The 21,371-nt window shown below is 44.4% G+C and overlaps 2 protein-coding genes across 2 annotated transcripts in view; one reads left to right on the top strand and one right to left on the bottom strand.

Annotated features, from left to right (window-relative positions):
• The first annotated feature begins 1,110 nt into the window (after positions 1-1,110).
• On the top strand, positions 1,111-2,702 carry LOC144685644 (E3 ubiquitin-protein ligase RNF183-like). The gene has a single exon (XM_078550382.1). The coding sequence runs from the start codon at positions 1,871-1,873 to the stop codon at positions 2,438-2,440; it is 570 nt and encodes a 189-aa protein (XP_078406508.1). The 5' UTR covers positions 1,111-1,870; the 3' UTR covers positions 2,441-2,702.
• A 10,182-nt stretch (positions 2,703-12,884) lies between these two features.
• Positions 12,885-21,371, bottom strand: part of prpf4 (pre-mRNA splicing tri-snRNP complex factor PRPF4) — a 36,773-nt gene continuing 28,286 nt past the window's right edge. Inside the window, exons 11-13 of the mRNA XM_078550376.1 lie at positions 18,172-18,279; positions 15,188-15,306; positions 12,885-13,786 (exon numbers count right to left, since the gene is read on the bottom strand). Of these exons, the coding sequence (XP_078406502.1) occupies positions 13,593-13,786; positions 15,188-15,306; positions 18,172-18,279 (421 nt within the window). The 3' untranslated portion in view covers positions 12,885-13,592. The remainder of the gene's footprint in view (positions 13,787-15,187; positions 15,307-18,171; positions 18,280-21,371) is intronic.

Here is a 21,371-nt window from a genome sequence, read left to right as displayed (position 1 = left end):
TGCCCAAAGAAGTGAGCATGGAATGTTCACTGTGTTCACTCACAGTGAATACTGAGACACATTCACTGAGTACTGAGACACAAACTGAACACTGAGACACACAATGAACACAGACACTCACAGTGAACACTGAGACACACACTCTGAACACTGAGACGCTCACACTGAGACACTCTCACTGAACACTGAGACACACACACACTGAACACTGAGACACACACTGAACACAGACACACATTGAACACTGAGACACTCTCACTGAACACTGAGACACACACACACTGAACACTGAGACACACTCTGAACACTGAGACGCTCACACTGAACACTGAGACACACACACTGAACACAGACACATTGAACACTGAGACACTCTCACTGAACACTGAGACACACACACACTGAACACTGAGACACACACACTGAACACTGAGACACACACACACTGAACACAGACACATTGAACACTGAGACACTCTCACTGAACACTGAGACACACACACACTGAACACTGAGACACACACTCTGAACACTGAGACGCTCACACTGAACACTGAGACACTCTCACTGAACACTGAGACACACACACTGAACACAGACACTCATTGAACACTGAGTTACTCACACTGAACACTGAGACACACACACTGAACACAGACACTCACATTGAACACTGAGACACTCTCACTGAACACTGAGACACACACACACTGAACACTGAGACACACACACACTGAACACTGAGACACACACTCTGAACACTGAGACGCTCACACTGAACACTGAGTCACTCACACTGAGCACTGAGACACGCACATGCTGGGTGTTGTTCTGCTTTGAATTATCACTTTACCATGAGCTTTCCTCCAACTGCTGCCTCGGTGGGGTGTGTGTGTGAGGCGGGGGTGGGGGTGGGGTGGGGGCACATGGACACCCCTCAGGGTGAAAACTCCTCCTGGAAGCACCTGTCAGTGCTTCTGGCAGCTTTTATTCAGGGACCCCCAGTGAAGCATTTCCCTGGCAAACATTTACCTGCTGCAGGTGTGAAAGGTCACTACTTCCTATGCTGTGTTCCCAGCTCCCCTCAGGCAAGGCTCTTGGTTGCTGTGAGGCCCCAGCCTCATGAGGAGACCCAAAGCTGGCAGCTGACAACAAAGCAGCCTAAAGGAGGGGCAATGGCCTTAGAGGAAAACGTCCTCGTTGAAACCAGGAGAACCTGTTCCACTAGCTCCTCAGGCAGCACATAACACGAACAGCTCTCTAAGAGTCACAGAGGCAGCAGTTCCTGGAGAGGATGGGAGAAAGAGAGAGAGAGAGAGAGGGACTGTGACAGCAAATTAGGAGAACCGGTTAACCGGCCCAAATTAAAGGAGAGGGGGATTTTCAACCGGTGAAGAATTAACAGCCGCAAGACATCAGGATAACTGCATTGGAAGGCTGCAGTACTGTTAAGGCCTGGTGGGACACGGCCAAAGGGAAACAGTGTCGATTTGCCTTCAGCTTCCTGCATTCCTGGCTGAAATGTTCAGACTTCTCCAAAGTCGATTGAAGGCAGTGAGGTTTTAACCAAGTGCAGTTGGTGAGATGTAAAAGTGAGTTCGACTACATTGTGGGAAACTGAGTTGTGGTCACTGTCGAGAGACCCATAGCTGGGGGTGGCTACAGACTTTGGTCCAAATATACAACCAGGTGCCCGTCACCAGGAGAAGCCACAGACCCGGGTAAGTGAGGGGTATTTTCCTGTCTGGTCAACTGTGTGAGACACCTTGAAACGTGGACTGCAGGGGAAATCTCCTGCGGAGCTGCTAACAGGAAGCAAGGGCTCTTCCCATGGTGCGAGGTCCACAACGGTGTGGGGTTTAGAGTCACCATGATGCCAGAGGGAAATGCGTCAGAGTGCGAATGTGCCATCTGCTGGAATCCCTACGACAACGCATTTCGCACACCCAAGATCCTGGAGTGCAAGCACACCTTCTGTCTGGAGTGCCTGGCCCGGATGAGCCTGGCGTCCGTGCCTGAAATGGATCCGGGCATGTCCTGCCCCCTGTGCCGCCACCTGACCCCCCTGGGCGCCGGGCAGCTGGTGACGGGCCTACGCACCAACACGGAGATCCTCAGCCGCATGAGGCTACAACCAGTTCACGTCTACCTGGACCACGGTCGCCTGTTCTACAAGGGGCCAGGAAAAGCCAGTTTCCTGCTGCGCCGGCCTACCGTCTACACCCTCAGCCTGGATGTCGAGCGAGAGGGCGGCCTCCCCCTGCGTACTCAAGCAGCACCGGCACTGGAAGACCGACTGCCTCAGAATACCATGTGGAAATGCTGTCAGAGTCCACCCTGCAGAACCGTGACCTACATCATGATTGCCACATTTGGAATCACTGTCATTCTTGTCATCTCACTCTTCTGGACTAAGAAAATACTGTGGGATTTGGGCTGAAAGAAACATCTTGCATTTTTATTTAGCGCCTTTCATGTCCTAGAACCTTTTACAGCCAATGAAGTACTTTTTTTTTGAAGTGTAGTCACTGTTGTAATGTAGGAAACACAGCAGTCAATTTGTTCACAGCAAACTTCCCCAAACAGCAATGTGACAAATGACAGATAATCTGTTTTAAAGATGTTGGTTGAGGGATAAATATTGGCCAGCGTACAGGGGAGGACTCCCCTGCCTTTCTTCTGATAGTGCTGTGGGATATCTTATGTCCACCTGAGAGGGCAGACTGGTGCTCAGTTTAATGACAAGACAGCACCTTCGAAAGTTCAGCACTCCCTTCGTACTGCACCGGAGTGTCAGCCTAAGTTTTGTGTTAAGTCTCTGGAGTGGGACTTGAACCCATGACCTTCTGCCTCACATACAAGTGCGCTCCCAATTGAGACACAGCTGACCCCTGAGGAACAGGAGCAGCATCCGAGTGAGGAGCTCCGTTCGGCGGTGCCTCATGGCAGGTGGGGAATGTCACCTCCTATTGGGAGCACCGGCTGAAAGCCTTGGCCTAAGCTCTGCTTTGGAATCTGGTCTCCACCTCACATGAAGGGTCACCAGCCCTTTGCTTATTTTTAGAAAGGAGGTCCAAACCATAACCACTTCACATAGACAGTCCTTGGGCCCAGTGTCACAGTAAGGCTCCTCAGTGTCTTGCAGTCTCTTTAGGTTTGACATGTTCTGACAGTAGCATCACACGGATGTAGGAAAACACTTTGCAACATAGTTAGCAAATGATGTGTTCCTTTTGTACTCATGGAGTGAAATTTCCTCAGTGCCCCTACGGAACAGTGATCTCACTGTCCAAAATAGACATGTGTGGTCAGGTATCCATTTGGATCAGGGCTAAGAGTCACAATGGCATCTCATCACGATTACAAATAAACTGCCATGGGAGTGAGGAACAGTGTATCTGCTCAGTATACAACAGTATATCCTCTCAGCCAGTTGAGTGATTGGTACACTAACTTCCAGTCAGGCGAGGGTCTGGTACACTGGCTCCCAATCAGGTGAAGGTCTGTTACGCTAACTCACAATCAGGTGAGGATCTGGTATAGTAACTCCCAATCCGGCGAGGGTCTGGTGCACTAACTCCCAATCAGATGAGGGTCTGGTACACTAACTCCCAATCAGGTGAGGGTCTGTTACGCTAACTCACAATCAGGTGAGGGTCTGGTGCACCAACTCCCAATCCGGCGAGGGTCTGGTACACTAACTCCCAATCAGGTGAGGATCTGGTACACTAACTCCCAATCATATGAGGGTCTGGTGCACCAACTCCCAATCCGGTGAGGATCTGGTATACTAACTCCCAATCCGGTGAGGGTCTGGTGCACAAACTCCCAATCAGGTGAGGGTCTGGTACACTAACTCCCAATCAGGTGAGGATCTGGTACACTAACTCACAATCTGGTGAAGGTCTGGTACACTAACTCCCAATCAGATGGGCAATGCTTCCAAACTATGCCAATGTTGAGATAAAGTTACTCTTGGCCAGGGTGTAGGACGAGCACAGCACGCCCCCCTCTCACAGTGCAACAGGTGACTGGGCAGATTTATTACACAGTAAATACTGAGGAAAACAATTTAAACGAATAAGTTTCCATTTAAGAGATCGAAGACCCTTACACTGTTCGCAGAGTATGAGGCAGAAAAACAGACACTAATCAGAGTGCCCAAATAATCCCTGCTGAAAGACAGTCTCTCTTCATTGAACTCCCACGGCTTTAGCACATTCATAGCGAATTATGTTGAAAAATACATGTCTTCTCTTCAGCCTTTGGTTGTCAAGGAGCTACCACAATCAGCTCTTTGTTGCCAGGGAGTTACTACACCAGTTTTTATGATAAGGTCACCGTGCCACGTCTGAAAAATCAGGAACTCCAGCGTTGGGCACATTGGATTCACAGCCTTTTTGTCAGAACCCAAGATTGTCATTAATTCACAGAAAGCTTCAACTTCATCTCCCACATCATCATTAAAAAAGAGACTTGTTTTGATAAAGCGCCTTCAATGGCATGAGGACATTCCAAAGTATTTTACAGCCAACAGAGTGCTTTTGAAGTGTAGTCACTATAGGAAACACAGTAGACTAATTTGCACACAGCCAGATCCCAGAAACAGCAATGTGATTATGACCAGAAAATTAGTTTTGGTGATGTTGAGGGATATTGGACTGGATATATCCGGGACGTTGGGTGACAAAAGCCCTTCCTTAGTTAACAGCTGGTACCGTTAAGTTGCAAGTCCTAATTGACATTTGTGCATATAAAAATCCAAAATTGAACTAATGCCAAGGCTGGAATGGGAGAGGAGGGGGTCAGCAGGTTCGTGTGTTTCAAATACTTGATGAATCAGTATCAGGACCAGTCACATCCTTAATGAAAGACATCAGGGAGCCTCAGGAATGAGGGTCATGAATAGTAGTATTGTGTGCAGTGTGACTGCTTGGGGCTTAGTCTAATAGTTACAGGCTTACAGCTGAAACTAATTATAATTTTGGGAACCAAAACAAGCTTTTTGTTTTATATATATGGACAGACATGTATGTGTATATATTTTATATTTGTGCTTGTTATGCCAGAAAAATCCATCTGGTTCACTAATGTCCTTTAGGGGAAGGAAATCTGCCACCCTCACCTGGTCTGGCCTACATGTGACTCCAGATCCACAGTAACGTGGTTGACTCTTAACTGCCCTCTGAAATGACCTAGCAAACTACTCAGTTCAAGGATAATTAGGGATGGGCAACAAATGCTGGCCTTGTCAGCGATGCCCACATCCCATGAAAGGAATGAAAAAAAGTTTTGGTCAGACCTACTTGTGGTACCGCGTTCAGTTTTGGGAACCGCACCTGAGGAACGATATTTCCCTTTGGATGGAGCACAGCACAAATTCACCAGAATGGTACCTGCTTTAAAGGGTTAAATTAAGGGAGGGCCGCCCAGACTTGAATTTAGTAGGTTGAGGGCTGATCTAATCAAGGTGTTTAAAATTGTTAAATGATTTGATGTGGGAGATACAGGGAAACAATTACCTCTGGTGGGACACTCCAGACTGACGGGGCAAAACCTTAAAATTAGAGTTGGGCCACTCAGGAGTGAAGCCAGGAAGCACTTTTCCGCACAAAAAGTAGTGGAAATCTGGAAATCTTTTCCCAGAACGGTGGGACAATTAAAATCTTCAGGGCTGAAATCGATAGATTTTTGTTAGGCAAAGGTATCAAAGGATATGCAGCAACTGCGGGAGAATGGGGTTGAGATAGACACCAGGCATTATCTGATAAATGTTGAAACAGATTTGAGGGGCTGAACGGCCTACTCCTATTCGATGTTTCTTTATGGTTAGGAGCTGACACCAGGAAGGACCGCTTGCTTGAGTGCTTAGATGTAAATGTTAAAACATGTCCCCATCATGCATAACCTGCACAGCCCCCCGTGGTATTCAAACAAGCCTTTGTACCATGGTTTCGCTAGGCTGCCTCCTAAGGAAGGATGGTGTTTGAATCACCCAATGGGCTGGTTTCTGACCGTTTGACTTACAGCAAATGAACCAGTGACCTTTCCGATTGGAGCTCGCCTAATCTGTAGAACTCAGGATGATAGCAGGCAGATTCCATTGTTTATCTGGCTGTGGCTCTGGACTACTAGAGAAACCCAACTGATAACACACAATTTGTGAATTTCACAAATTAACGCCTGATAAACAAAATCAGGGACAGCAGGGTAACTTCTGAGTGAGTTTTATGAGATTGAACACCAGCTTGCTGAAGTAGAATGGGTGATAGCTACTCCAAGTGAGATACATTAAAGCCAATTTCTCTTGTAAACTGAAATGTTTAAGATTTGAGAGGCCTGTAGTCATACAGCTGGTATTTGCAGGGTGCAGGGGGTGGCATGTAGAAGGGGTGAGGAGAATTCAATATTACAGGAGCGGAGGGCGGGTGCAAGACTTTATGAAGGACACAGAACATACTCAGGCACACAGATTATACCCACACACATGGAACAAACCCTGACACACATGGAACATATCCAGAGACATATGGAACGTACCAGTGCACAAGGAATACGCCCAATTACCTGCTGGGGTTAGGGATTACCACCAATTGGACAGTTCCTGCTTGTACAATGCTGTTTGATCAGGGCCTCTCTTTTTCTAATTATTTCTCACACTGCACACGTGTGCTGGTATAGAGACTAATATTATCCCTTTGTTTTGAATCTCTGTAAAACTCAATGAAATGTTAATTAAAAATATTGAAAAATGGTTTAGTGGTGTTGGCAGATAAACAAATGAAATATGCAGCATCATTGGTTTGAAAGGTTATGGATCAGGTGAGATCTGATGCAATTGACTGGAATAACGTTTTTCTCTGGGACCAATGCTTCACACTGCAAGGCCAGCCCACTGAGGTGGTCCTGAGGTCACATAAAATGGGAAGTTTGAAACAGATCTCTGAGTATCATGGAGAGGTGGTATAATTTAAACGCTTCTATTTTGAAGGAACCAGGAAGAGCAGAGGCACATGGGTGTGCACGATTTCAAATACTTGAAGGTGGTAGGGCAAGTCGACAAGGCTGTTAAGAAAGCATATTGGATTCGTGGATTTGTAAATAAGGGTGTTGAATACAAAAACAAGGAAATCATGCTAAACCTTTACTGGTTAGACCTCAGCTGGAATATTGTGTACAATTCTGGGCAGCACACTTCAGAAACGATGTCATGGCCTTGGAGAGGGATGAGAGAGCAACTTTGGGGAAAGATTGGAGAAGCTGGGATTGTTCTTCATGGAGCAGAGGTTTAAGGGGAGACCTTAATAGACATATTCAAAACTATGAGGGGTTTAACAGAGCAGGTAGGGAGAAGCTGTTTCCTCTGAATATGTCATAGGTTTTTTTTTAATTGGCAAACGAACTAGAGCAGAAACGAGAAGAAATTTCTTCACAAATGAATGTAGATATTACACACTGCAGCCACAGTGCGTTAGTGGCAGAGGGAGTAAATGATGTAAGCTCCATCACAAAAATATTGTGATGGTCCCTCCCAGGTACTGAATACCATGAATACTGGTCAAGCCCTGGAAACTTGGCCAAGAATGTGTTATGAATCTAAGAGGCTGACAGTGAGTGCAGGTGGGTTATTGAACTATAGGCAGCTCGATTGTGTCCTTGTTAGTGCTCAACACAATTTCCAAGAGTCACTACAACCAGCAGGAGGTGCTCACCAGAGTTCCCTTCCCAATAACAGCAGTGTGAGGGATTGAGTTTGGAATTTAATGGCTCTTTATGGCTTAGTTGTAGGGTACAATTTAATTGAGGGGTTTCGATAGTTTATATACAGTAAAGTCCACTATTTGCATTTTCGCCAATTACGAATTGGCTTATCCAGGTAATACATTATGTACACCATTTTGCTGAATGTGGGTCCAATGTTTGCTTATCTACAGTTTTCAGAGAAAAAAAACGAGAAGAAAAGTTGGCAAAATGTCATAAAACAGCAAAAGTGCCTAACTGAATATTAAAACAAATACAATATGGAAGGTGTTCAATGGCTTATTTCCTGGGCTAGAAGATGTGCACCACGCATGTGTCGCCTACCATGTTGCTTACCGGAGTGTTTGCATGTGGGTGTTCATAGTTGTTACGATTTCATTTGTGTCTACAATACAGTACTGTATCTGGGCAATCTTTAATTTATTAAAAAATGAGTGAATCTGAACCAAGCAGTAAACGACCTAGAGAAACGATGACACTTGCTGAAAAAGTGACATTAGATAGGCTCAAGGGCAATTAGGGATGGGCAATAAATGCTGGCCTAGCCAGTGAAGCCACACCCCATGAACAAATAAAAAAGGCTTGAACATCAGCACTACTGCAACAATATTGGCCAGGGAATACAGTGTTAATGAATTTACAATTAGGTATATTAGGCACCTTAAGATAAAATAACGGCCAGTGTTACTGTTTCTGGTAGTTGTACTGCCAGGTTAACTTCTGTAAGGAGATCCCACACTTGGAAAAAACAGAGAAGTTACTTAACGTCTACATCAGCCACCTCACCTCTCCCTCTGTCTCCACCTTCAAGTAAACCTCCACCAACATCACCTCCAAGCCTATCACATTCTGCTGGAGAGCCTTATAATAAGGGTAAGTGTAACAAATATATATTTATTTTGTTAAACAGTGGAAAATCTTTACATTTATTAAAAACATTGTTTTTATTATCTTTTATTCTCTTTATTATCACATTTTTGGATGGTTGGAATCTAATTGACTCCCTTTATAAAATATGTTCACCATTTGCAAATTCACCATTTGTGAAGTTTTCCAAGGACGCAACCCCCACAAATGGTGGGACTTTGCTGTGTACAGAATAATGGATAAGCAAACCAGAGATAAAGACTGGAATCAAAGGAAGTGACTGGATAGTTTAAAGTTATATACTATATATTAAATTACATTGGCTTTCTGTTTACAAAACCTTACTTCCTTTTGCCTCACTTTGTGTTAATATTTATTACATGCCCCATCAGTGGCATGAATGTAGCCTCAGCCTGTAAGGAACATAGAAACTAGGAGCAGGAGTAGGCCATTCGGCCCTTCGAGCCTGCTCCGCCATTCAATATGATCATGGCTGATCCTCTAGCTTAATGTCATATTCTCGCTTTCTCTCCATGCCCCTTGATGCTCCTAATCTCCAAAAAATTATCAATTTCTTTCTTGAATATACTCAGTAACCCGGCCTCCACAGCCTTCTGTGGTAGAGAATTCCACAGGTTGACCATCCTCTGAGTGAAGAAATGTTTCCTCATCTCAGTCCTAAATGGCCTGCCCTGTATCCTGAGACTGTGGCCTCTGGTTCAAGACTCCCCAACCAGGGGAAACATCCTCCCAGCATCTAGTCTGTCTAGCCCTGTTAGAATTTTATACGTTTCAATCAGATCCTCTCTCATTCTTCTAAACTCTAGTGAATACAGGCCTAGTCGAACCAATCTCTCCTTATACGACAGTCCTGCCATCCCCGGTATCAGCCTAGTGAACCTTCGCTGTATTTCCTCTATGGCAAGTCTATCCTTTCTTAGGGAGGGAGACCAAAACTGCACGTAATACTCCAGGTGCGGGCTCATCAAGGCCTTGTATAACTGCAGTATGACGTCCCTACTTCTGAACTCAAATCCTCTTGCAATGAAGGCCAACATACCATTTGCCTTCCTAATTGCTTGCTGCACCTGCCTATTTAATTGACTGGTGTACAAGAACACCCAGATCCCTTTTGTACATCCACATTTCCCAATATATTACCATTTAAATAATACTCTGCCTTTCTGTTTTTCCACACTGAAGGGAATAACTTCACATTTATCCATGTTATACAACATCTACCATGTGTTTGCCCACACTCACAACTTGTCTAAATCGCCCTGAAGCCTCCTTGCATCCTCCTCACAACCCCGCCCATTTTGTGTCGTCAGCAAACTTGGAAATAATACATTTGGTTTCCTCGTCCGAGTCATTTATAGATATCGTGAATAACTGGGGCTCAAGCACTGATCCCTGCAGTACACCACTAGTCACCGCCTGCCACCTGGAAAAAGACCCATTTATTCCCACTCTCTGTTTCGGGTCTGTCAACCAATTCTCAATCCATGCCAGTACATTATCCCCGATCGCACGTGCTTTTAATTTTGCCCACTAGCTTCTTATGCAGGACCTTATCAAAAGCCTTCTTGAAATCCAAATACACCATATCCACTGGCTCTCCCTTATCTATTCTACTTGTTACATCCTCAAAAAACTCCAGTCGATTAGTTAAGCGTGATTTCCCTTTCATGAGCCCCATGCTGACTTTGTCTAATCCCATTAATGCTTTTCAAGTGTTCTGTTACCACATCTTTTATAATAGACTCTAGCATTTTCCCCACTACTGATGTTAGGCTAACTGGTCTGAAATTCTGTTTTTCTCTCCTTTTTTAAATAGTGGGGTTACATTTGCCACCCTCCAATCTGTAGGAACTGCTTCAGAGTCTATAGAATTTTGGAAGATGACCACAGGAACTCCTAAACTCCAATTAATTCTCCTTCTTTACTTCCCAAATGTTAGGTTTTGTTCTCGTTCTCACTTCACATGATATAAAATCAAAGTTTAAAGTAAGGTCAGAATGTACCACTTTAAAATGAAGATTGAATTGTACCCTGGCCCAATTATCTCCAGGTTACTGACTTTGATTTACCCAAGACTTGGTTCCAGCTCATCACGTGTAGTGTCACAGAGGGTTAACCAGTAAGTCTATATATATTGAATTTATATTCAGCCAGTGACCAGTAAAATCACAACAAACTTTACAGCATATTTAACAAAATAGGTTAAGCCCACACCCATGTCTCCTTTAAAACTCTTGTCCTGTGTATGATTTAAAGAAATAGCAATTAGAACTGCTTCGTATTTGTTACAAATACCCAGGAGTGAGTTACAGGCAGGAAGCTGATTTAGGGGATTGGATAGTTTTAAAAATAGAACAAGGAATATCCGAGACTGAATGATGCACTGGAATTTAATCCAGGGGTTCGAGTGGTTTGCAACAACAACTTGTATTTATATAATGCCTTTAATAATAAAGCATTTCACATGAGCTTTACAGAACAAAATCTGAGCCACATAAAGATACATAAGGGCAGACGGCCAAAAACCTGGTCAAAGAGGTGGGTTTTAAGGAATGTCTTAAAAGAGTAGAGAGGGGAAGAGAAGCAGGGATGTTTAGGGACTGATTGGTGGCACAGTCACCAATGGAGGAGCAATTAAAATTGAGAATGTTCAAGAGACAAGAATTAGGTTAACGCAGATCTCTCTCTTGTTCTGATTAAAGAGACAGGGAGGGGTGAGGCCCTCTCCAACAAGACAAGGATGAGAATTTCAAAATGGAGGTATTGCTCACCCACTAACCAATGTAGGTCAGACAGCACAGGGGTGATAGGTGAACAGGACTTGAGTGAGTTAGCTCATGGGCAGCAGAGTTTTGGATAACCTCGAGTCGATAGAGGATAGGACGTGGGAGTGAGTTAAAGTTAAAGTGAGTGAGTTAAGTAGTTAAATCCAGAGGTGAGAAAGATATGGATGAGGGTTTCAGCAGATGAGTTGAGGTAGGGGCAGAGTCAGACAATCTGACAGAGGTGAAAATAAGCAATCTTAGTAATGATACATATGGTCAGAAACTCTTCTTAAGGTCAAATATGACACCGAGGTTGCAGGCAGTCTTGTTGAGCTTCAGGAGTTGCCAAGGGATGGAGTCGGTGGCTAGGGAAAAGAGTTTTGACAGGGACCAAAGACAATAGCTTTGGTCTTCCCAATATTTCAACAGGGGAAAGTTCTGCTCATCCAGTACTACATGTCAGAGAAGCAGTCTGACAACTTACATTAGAGCGGTTGAGAGATGTAGAACTGGGTGTTGTCAGTGTACACGTGAAAGCTGTGTTTTCAAATAATGTTGCCTAGGGTCAGCATGTGGATGAGAAATAGGAGGGGGCCAAGGAAAAACCCTTGGCGGACACAAGGTAATAGTACAGGAACCGGGAGAGAAGCCATTGCAGGTGATTCTCTGGCTACGACTGGCTATATAAGAATGGAAGCAGGTGAATGCAGTTCCGCCCACAGTGGAGAAGGATGGTGTGGTTAACCATATCAAAGGATGTATACAGGTTGAGGAGGAGGAGGAGGGATGGTTTAACTTTGTCACAATCACACAGGATGGTTTTTGTGATTTTGAGAAAAACCTTTTCAGTACTGTGTCAAGGACAGAAACCTGATTCTCTCTCTCTCTCTCCACATAGTATCCTTGTTAGCCAAGGGTAGTATACGCTATGGTGCGAGGCGAAGAGGTAGACACTGAAAACTAGCTTAGCCAAAACAAGGACTGAACCCATGCTGTTGCTGTTCTTTTGCACCACACTCTAGTCGTCTAGCCAACTAAGCTAACTGACCCCTGAAACCTGTTTGGTGGGATTCAAACAGAGAGTTCAGGGAGATTGGCGTGGATTTGCTTGGCAACATAGTGCTCAAGGACTTTGGAGCGGAAAGGGAGGTTGGAGATGGGGAGATAGTTTACAAGGATGTTGGGGTCAAGGATTGGTCTTTTTTGAAAAGAGGGGTGATGACAGTAGATTTGAAGGACAGATGGATCAAACCTGAAGAGAGAGATCCATTAACAATATCAACTTTATGTACTCTTATCTATAGAATGCTACCCTGGAGTTACAGGTTGAGTTGAAGGGTTTGCGTGGTTTATATATAGAATAACAGATGCCATGGGATGAGTTGCAGACTGGAATCTACTCAAAGGGTTTGGATAGTTTACGTGTAATGTGCTGCTGCACACTTATTGAATAGAAATTACTCAGTCTGATACAGAAATTATGAAACACTTATTTACCAAAATATTTATTATAAAAGCATTGCTAGAGAGCCTCATCCCCTGTGTGGCTTATACAATACTGCACACGCACAAACAAATTCCATTGTCATCGCTGACACAGTTGGACTCTGTTACGCTGGCAACCAAGAACTACATAAAGCTGATCGAAGGCTTGCAAAGTGCTGCTGGGCTCAGCTAACCTTTGACCTTGACCGTAGGTGTGCCAGGTTTGAATCAGTGCTTCTACTGATGTTTTTTTGAAGTTGTCAATGGGAATGAGAAGGCAGCGAGGAACAGGAAGAACACAATCTTCTCAAGGGTTTGTTTTTGCAAGTAGAGAAGATCTTGTTCACATCTGTTCCATATCAGGGTTATGCTGCTCCTTTGGAGCTGGGCCATGTCAATTTACACAAACTGCTGCACAACCAATCAGCTCTGTTTTATGAGGAGTTGGGAAGGCCCAAAAACTAAACAATTCTCAATAGCTCTGTCAATCACCAAGACAAACAAAGAACACATGGTGACCAAATAGATCCTGAGGTGACCATGGCAACTCATGCTTGACAACTGGGTATGTCACTGTTTGGCGTTGTTGAACCTGGTGGCCAGCTGCCAGTAGTCTGGTGTTGTAATTACCAGATGGCATCTCTCTTTTCTCCTGCTACAGGTTAGGTAAGTCAGTGCTCTGTTCCATTCTGTCTACTCAGATGTCCAGAGTTTGAAGGTCCTATCATAAGAACACGTAGCAATGAGCTGCCCGTTCGGAGAGATGTCCAATCCCATTACCTTGCCCTCATGCCCAGCCATTGTTTTGAGTGGTGACCACCCAGGGTGCGTCCAAATCTTTGCTGTGTTGTCATAGGCACCAGTCAGCAGGTAATGTCCGTCTGTGGCTGTGTGGAGACATAAATTGCCTGTCTGTTACACAGTGGAAGGTTTGAGGAATAATAAAGGATGTCATTTCAGAGATTGAAGTAAAATAAAAATGTTACGTCAAGGAACTGATCATGACGTCACCTTCTTACCTGCGGCACCAAACTATTGGAACAAACACCTCATTTCCCTACTGCCTGTGATGGTTTTACACGGAGTGGGATTAGACATTTCATATCAGGAGCACAAATGCACAGCACAAAACAGGTTTCAAGAGGCATAATGAGTGGGTGGTATGCAATTGCCTGTGTTGCTGTAAAGCTGTAGTAGGTCTTGCACTGAGGTTGCCGTGGTGGTGGTGGCGAGAAGGGGTGTGTGTTTGGGGGGGGGGATGTGTTATGTGAAATTTGGAGCAGCCACTTTACCCAACAGGCCGCCTCACACTTTGTAAGTCAAAACTTACAGCATGCCAGAAAACAAATGGAACTGACAAGTGCTCCGTGAGCAGACCAGACCCTGGGTAACCTGCCAACAGCTCCCAATACGACTGGAGTAGTTGCATTTGACACAGTGAGGGGGAACTGTACAGCGAGTCCGGGCTTGGCAATGCGACTGGACCCTTTGTAAGAGCCCCACAGAATGTCACACACAAGCTGAGGCTTTGAGTTTATCAGAGAGCAATTTTTAATATTGAAAATGAACCCCTCACTTCCCTCCCACTCCAAGGAGGAAAGGCTGTAGAGTGGTTCAGAGACCTTGTCTCAGACGGCGTCTGTCTCAGAGGTTCGGTTGCTGCTCCATTTCGACAACTGCTCAGCATTTCACCATCTCGCCACTTTGACATTAGACGGCATGTCAGGCAGAAGCTGAGCAGTGTGAACCACCCGAAACAATACCTCGGATTTGGCAGGTGAACTGTCTCACTATTGAGGCTCTGGAAAATCTGCTGCAAGTAATCCTTGTTCCAGGTCAGTAACTGGATCAGTTAATTATAGAATCGTACAGCACAGAAGGTTATTCATCCCACCATGCCTGTTCTGGCTCTGACAGAGTGATCCAATTAGCACTGCTCCCCACCTCTTTCCTCTCATAGCCCTGTAAGCTATTCCTTTTCAAGTGTTTATCCAATTCCTTTTTGAAAGTTACCACTGATTCTGCTTCCACCTCCTTTTCAGGCAGCACATTTCAGATCACAACAACGTGACGTGTCAAAAAAATTCTCATTTCCCCTCTGGTACTTTGGTCAATTACGTCAAATTTGTGTTCTCTGACTACTGACTCTTGTGCCAGGGCAACACTTTTTCTATCAAAACCCCTCATAATTCTGAACATCTCTATTAAATCTCCCTTTAATCAGCTCTGCTCTAAGGAGAACTATCGCAAAATTGTGTTACTGTTGGGTTGCTCTGTGTGGTACTTACGCTGAAACTTGACTGCTGACAGGAGGTTCTGGTGTGCTGGGATAGTGTAGATGCATTTTCGCTGTCGAAGGTCCCAAACTTTGCAGGTGTTATCGCCACTTCCAGTTGCTGCATGGTATCTAAAAACAAAACCACGAAGGTCGCTGTGAGGCTCGACAGTGAGAAATTGACATCCAACTCATTGTTGGTTTCAGGGAGAGATGTTATTATTCAAGCCCAACAACCTGGTGGACCCTTTGTCACATGATTCTCATTGGCCAAGTGCAAAACGTTGTGCAGGTTACACTGCAGTATAGAAATGCAACATATCAAGGAGATGGTAGAATATCAAAGCATGACTGCAAGTTCAGTGTCACTTCTCAATAAAAGAATATCAACAACCGCACACTTTTACAGGAGGACTGACAGAATCCATTATGGGAAGAAGCTGACAGGATATGCACCTAATTCAGGGGACACTGGCTGAGTCCACCCCATAACAGGGCGAGGGGGGAGAAGACAACTGATGGCACCCATTACAGGATGGGGGGAAATGGCAAAGTCTGCCCCCAAGACCGGAGGTGGGGGGGGTACTGATGGCACCTACTACAGGAGGGGGGGACTGGCGGAGTCTGAGCCCATCACGGAGACGACTGGCGGAGTCTGCGCCCATCACGGGGACAACTGGTGGAGTCTGCGCCCATCACGGGGACAACTGGCGGAGTCTGCGCCCATCACGGGGACGACTGGCGGAGTCTGCGCCCATCACGGAGACAACTGGCGGAGTCTGCGCCCATCACGGGGATGGCTGGCAGAGTCTGCGCCCATCACGGGGGCGGTTGGCAGAGTCTGCGCCCATCATGGGGACGACTGGCGGAGTCTGCGCCCATCACGGGGACGACTGGTGGAGTCTGCGCCCATCACAGGGATGACTGATGGAGTCTGCGCCCATCACAGGGATGACTGATGGAGTCTGCGCCCATCACGGGGACGACTGGCAGAGTCTGCTCCCATCATGGGGAGGGCTGATGGAGTCTGCGCCCATCACGGGGACGGCTGGCAGAGTCTGCTCCCATCATGGGGAGGGCTGATGGAGTCTGCGCCCATCATGGGGACGACTGGCAGAGTCTGCTCCCATCATGGGGAGGGCTGATGGAGTCTGCGCCCATCATGGGGACGACTGGCAGAGTCTGCTCCCATCATGGGGAGGGCTGATGGAGTCTGCGCCCATCATGGGGATGACTGGCGGAGTCTGCGCCAATCATGGGGAGGACTGATGGAGTCTGCATCCATTATGGGGACGACTGATGGAGTCTGCATCCATTATGGGAGGACTGATGAGAGTCCACAGCAATTATAGGAGGAATTAATGAAGTGTGCACTCATTACTGGGGGACTAGCAGGGTCTGCACACATTATAGGGTAGGGGCATTAGCTGCACCCTTCCATTTTTCTGAACAAGCAGCAGAATTTCTACAAAGTACATTGCAAATAGCAGAGCCTATAAACGTTGCATGAACAGCAAAGCTTGTCCACATAATATGGAGAACAGCAGGACCATGGTTTACAGAGCAAAAGTCTAAATTGTTTCGCATGGAACTTACACACACACACTCACACCGGTGGTTATGAACATTGTCACATTTTGCCACTGTGTCTTCTTTCATTCTCTGAGAATCATCTCCATTTTACATACTGACTGTGGTCCATGCTTCAAACTAGTGTGCTACTTCTAATACTGTGGGGTTCATACATAAAAATGTACAGAACTTGGAAACAGGTCATTCATCCCACCCAGTCCATGTTGACATTTACCGTCTATACCAGCAAACAGCTCTAATCACATTTATCCTTCTTGTTCCTATATCCCTTCATTCGTCACTGCAATTTTACTTGCAATGTTAACGTAGTTTCTGCCTCAATCACTAATCTTGGAAGTGAATTTGACAGCCTCAGTTTTCTGTTGAAGGTATTTCTCCTGCCCTCTACTCTAAATCTTTTGTATTTAATATTATATTTGTGACCCCTCATTCGAGGCAACTACTGGAAACTTCTACCTAACCAGTCTCACCCTTTTATAACTTTAAACATTTCTTTCTTATCACTCTACAACCTGCATTGAGCTAAGGAAAGACCCCCCTATTTTTCAAGTCTTTCTTGGTATTTGTATTCCCTGTTACCAGAATCCTAGTGAATCTGCACTGTACCCCCTTTTAATGCCTCAACATCCTTCCTATAGTGTGGAGTCCAATATTACACACAATGGTCTAACTGAGGAATTATTAAGATTTTATACATCATTATCTATTCTCTTCCTGTTAAATACCTCATGATAAAACCTAGAATTCTATTTGCTTTGTTTTTACAGCTTTATCAACTTGAGATGCTGCCTTTAATGTCCTATGGGCCGGTTCTCCAAAACCCTCTGCTCTTCCTCAGTATCGAGCCTATTTCCAATCAGAATATTACTACTGCTGTTATTTTTTTTCAACCAGAATGTATAACTTCACACTTACCAACACTGAATTCCATCTAACACTCTTTAGCCCATTCCCCTATCTAATCAAAATCCTTTTTGCCTTCTAAGGAATTAAGTACAGTATTGTTGAAAAGAGACATGCTGTCCAAACTTTTTACCTTGCACTCATCGGGACAGACACAAGAACACCAAATTTCAAAGGGAGCAACAATTTATACTGCTTGAGAGTAGGGTGCTGATTGGTTGACAAGTGTACTAACTGCACCTCCTAATTTGGTACGATCTGAAAATTTCAACATCACATCTAGATAAAATTACTACTGTACACAGTGAAACAAAAGTGGTCCTAGATCTGAACCCAATCATTCTGGAAAAACTGCCCTAACACTGATTTCTCCATTATAACCAGTTTTTACCCTTGAATTTGCTACCCTTCCACTAGCTCCATAACTGCATTCTTCTTCAGTCACCTCCCATGCGATACCTTGTCAAAGACTTTCCTAAAATTCATGTACACTTGTCTTACCCATTGGGAGAGAAGCTGACCCCATATATCTCCTTCAAGTGTCCCTCCAGGAACATGATGCATCGACCTGTCCGTAAATCCCACAGTCGTCCAAAGGCATCCAGGCCACTGGTCAGAGGGAGGAACACTTAACATTAGTCACGGTAAACAAGTCCTGAGATGAAATAAACTCGAGCAAAACCAACCAAATCCCACCATCTCTTCAAATCGATGATTTTTCCATTACCATCCTTCTGAGGTTGGTCTGGAACCTTACTGTTCTGCTTAGTCAAGACATCGATGATGACCACTCACCTCCCCTTCTCAGAGCTCTGGAGATGGGACCCTGATTTTATTAATACTGGTAGAATTCTCCCATTGGTATCCAAGGTAGCTACTTAGGCTGGAGATGGGCTTTGAGTCTCCATATTGAAAATTGAACATTTTAGTATTGCTGTTAGTAACCAGGTTGCATTAATAATGCCTTAATTCCCCCAAACAGGCCAAGTTCTTAGAGGTAGTCTAAATGTCTCTAATGAACTCATGAGATTTGTCCCAATCTTTCCCCGTAGACATACAAATTGTCAAGTCAATGTTAAATTGCCTTTTGAAAGTTATGTACTGTATCTTCTTACACCATCCTTTCAGGCAGCATGTTCCAGATCATAACAATTCACTGCAGTAAATTAAATTGTCATTTCCCCAATTATCTTAAATCTGTCTTCCCTGGTTATCCACCCTCTTGCTGGTGCAGTTTCTCCTTATTTACCTAGCAAAATCCATCTTAATTTTGAACACGCCTATTAAATCTCCCCCTAACCCTCTGTGCTCCAACAAGGCAATTCTAGCTTTTCTAGCCTCTCTACATAACTGAAGTCCCTCATCCCTGATATCGTCCTGGTACCTGCTGCTCTGTACTCTCTCCAAGGCCTTGCAAACCTCCCAGAGGGATAGTGCTCAGAACTGGACACAATATTCCAGCTGAGGGCTAACCTGTGATTTTTAAAACTTTAGCACAATTTCCTTGCATTTGAATCCAAACCTCAGCTTATAAAGCCAACGATCCAGTATGCTTTTAACCATTTTAGAGTTTGTCCTGCTATGTTCGAAGGTTGTGTATGTGAATCATCCTGAGTCCCTGTTCCTGCATCCCATTTAAAATTGTACCATTTAGTTTATATTGCCTCTCTACATTCTTCCTCCCAAAACTGCATCACTTCACAGCTCTCTGCGTTAAATTACATCTGTCATGTGTCTGTCTGTTTCATCAGCCTCTCTATGTCCTCCTTTGGTCTGTTACTATACCTTTCACTCTATCACATTGGTTTAGTAATATCTTTCAGGAACGGAAAACAATTATTCTTGTAGGTCTGAGCTGTGGTTGATTCTTTACAACACTCTGAAGCAACCGAGCAAGCTGCTATGTATCAAACTGCTGACAGCAGTTCAAGAAAGCAACTCACTTGCTCAGAGCAAGAGGGGCGAGGCTTTGTCAGTGACACCCACATTCCAAGAATGTTTGATTGCCCACCCAAGACAGGGGTCTCTTCATTCTTTGAGTAGTTTGACTTTCACACAGCGATTGATGTACTCTCTCCAAATAGGGAGCCCTTCTATCTATGTTCCATGTAAAATTTGCATAATGAACCTCAAGGCATTAAACTAGGTGGAGTGGACACAACAAGGAAATTAAACACACAGCAGAGCCAAAGTGCAGATAAAGGAAGCTTTGTATGCGGATCCTGAAAACCATTCAGGTGAATGAGGGAACAACAAAGACAGATAATTTCTTAACACTGCTCTTCATTCAACCATCACATTCAAATACATCACCCTAACTTAAAGGAGAAATCAGTGTTTTTGGAGCACAGCAATATCCACCAAAAATGCATGTGGTCAAATTGTTCGACAATACCAAATGGGGAGAGGTCGTAGTCTGAAAGGGCAACTAAAGCTACCAAAGAGCCTGGATAATATGCAACTGGGCAGAAAATTGAGATTAAATTTAATGCAGGTAGGAAAAAAATAGTACACATTATCCATGCATATGCGGAAATAGTTAAGGATAAAGGCAAAAGAGATCCTAAAAAGATTTAGGCGTCTAAAAAGAATCAATGCTTAGTGTATTAAACCAAGGCAGAGCAGCAATCAGCACACCAATTGGATGGTAAATTACATACCAAAAGAGTAGAGTCCAATCAGAGGAAGTCACAATTGAACTTTAGAGAGCTCTAATCACACTGCACCTTGAGTGCTCTGTCCATTTTCAGTCACCGAGACAAAAGAGAGGCACTCAAGTATTGGACGCAACTTAGAGACAGAGAGGTTCATCCCTGGAGTCTCAAATCGAGAGCCCTTAAAGAGCACACAGGGTAGGGTTGGGTAAATAAGGGAAGCATCTTTAAATACTTCGAGCTCAATACTGCAGAAAGTCTAAAGGATTGCAGGGATGAAGTTAAAAAGGAAATTAGGAAAGCAAAGAGAGGAAATGAAAAAATATTAACTAGTAAAATCAGGGAAAACCCAAAAATATTTTATAAATACAGAAAGAGCAAAAGGATAACTAAGGAAAGAGTAGGGCCTGAGACCAAAAAGGTGTGTGTGAAGGTGGGTTCTTGATGAATACTTTGTGCTTGCCTTTACAAAAGAGAAGGAAACACAGATGTTACAGGGGATAGGTTTAACACAGTGAGAGGGGAAATATCAGGGAGTTTAGCATCTTTGAAAGTAGTTAAATCACCATGCTTGGATGAAACACATCCAAGGCTGTGAAGTGAAGCAAGCGAGTATATAGCAGATGAAATGTCAAACGGAGGCTCTATCTTCCCCCTCAGGTGGATATAAAAGATCCCATGACGCTATTTCGAAGAAGAACAAGGGAGTTATCCCTGGATCTGAACCAATGTTTATCCTTCAATCAACATCACTAAAACAGATTATCCGGTCATGATCCCATTGCTGTTTGCAGGACCTTGCTGTGTGTAAACTGGCTGCTGCACTTCCTACAATATATGGGTAACCTCACTTCAGAAGTACTTAATTGGCTGCAAAGATGCCCGGTTGACATGAAAGGCACTATATAAATGCAATTCTTTCTTTCTTTAACATATAGAAGAAATTCCTAGGAAGAGTAGTGGAGCTGAAAATCCAAGGAACTTTTAAGAAAAAACTGCAATGGGGGACTTTTAAGATCCTCTTCGATGTACAAATTAAGATGGGAT

This window comes from Cetorhinus maximus, chromosome 10, assembly GCF_964194155.1.
Source record: "Cetorhinus maximus chromosome 10, sCetMax3.hap1.1, whole genome shotgun sequence".
Classification (NCBI taxonomy): domain Eukaryota; kingdom Metazoa; phylum Chordata; class Chondrichthyes; order Lamniformes; family Cetorhinidae; genus Cetorhinus; species Cetorhinus maximus.
Note: the sequence above shows the minus strand (reverse complement) of the source record. Positions and strands in the feature narration are given on the sequence as shown.

Excerpts from the sequence above, each read along its gene's own strand:
- LOC144685644 (XM_078550382.1), top strand. The coding sequence starts at position 1,871 with ATGATGCCAGAGGGAAATGCGTCAGAGTGCGAATGTGCCATCTGCTGG.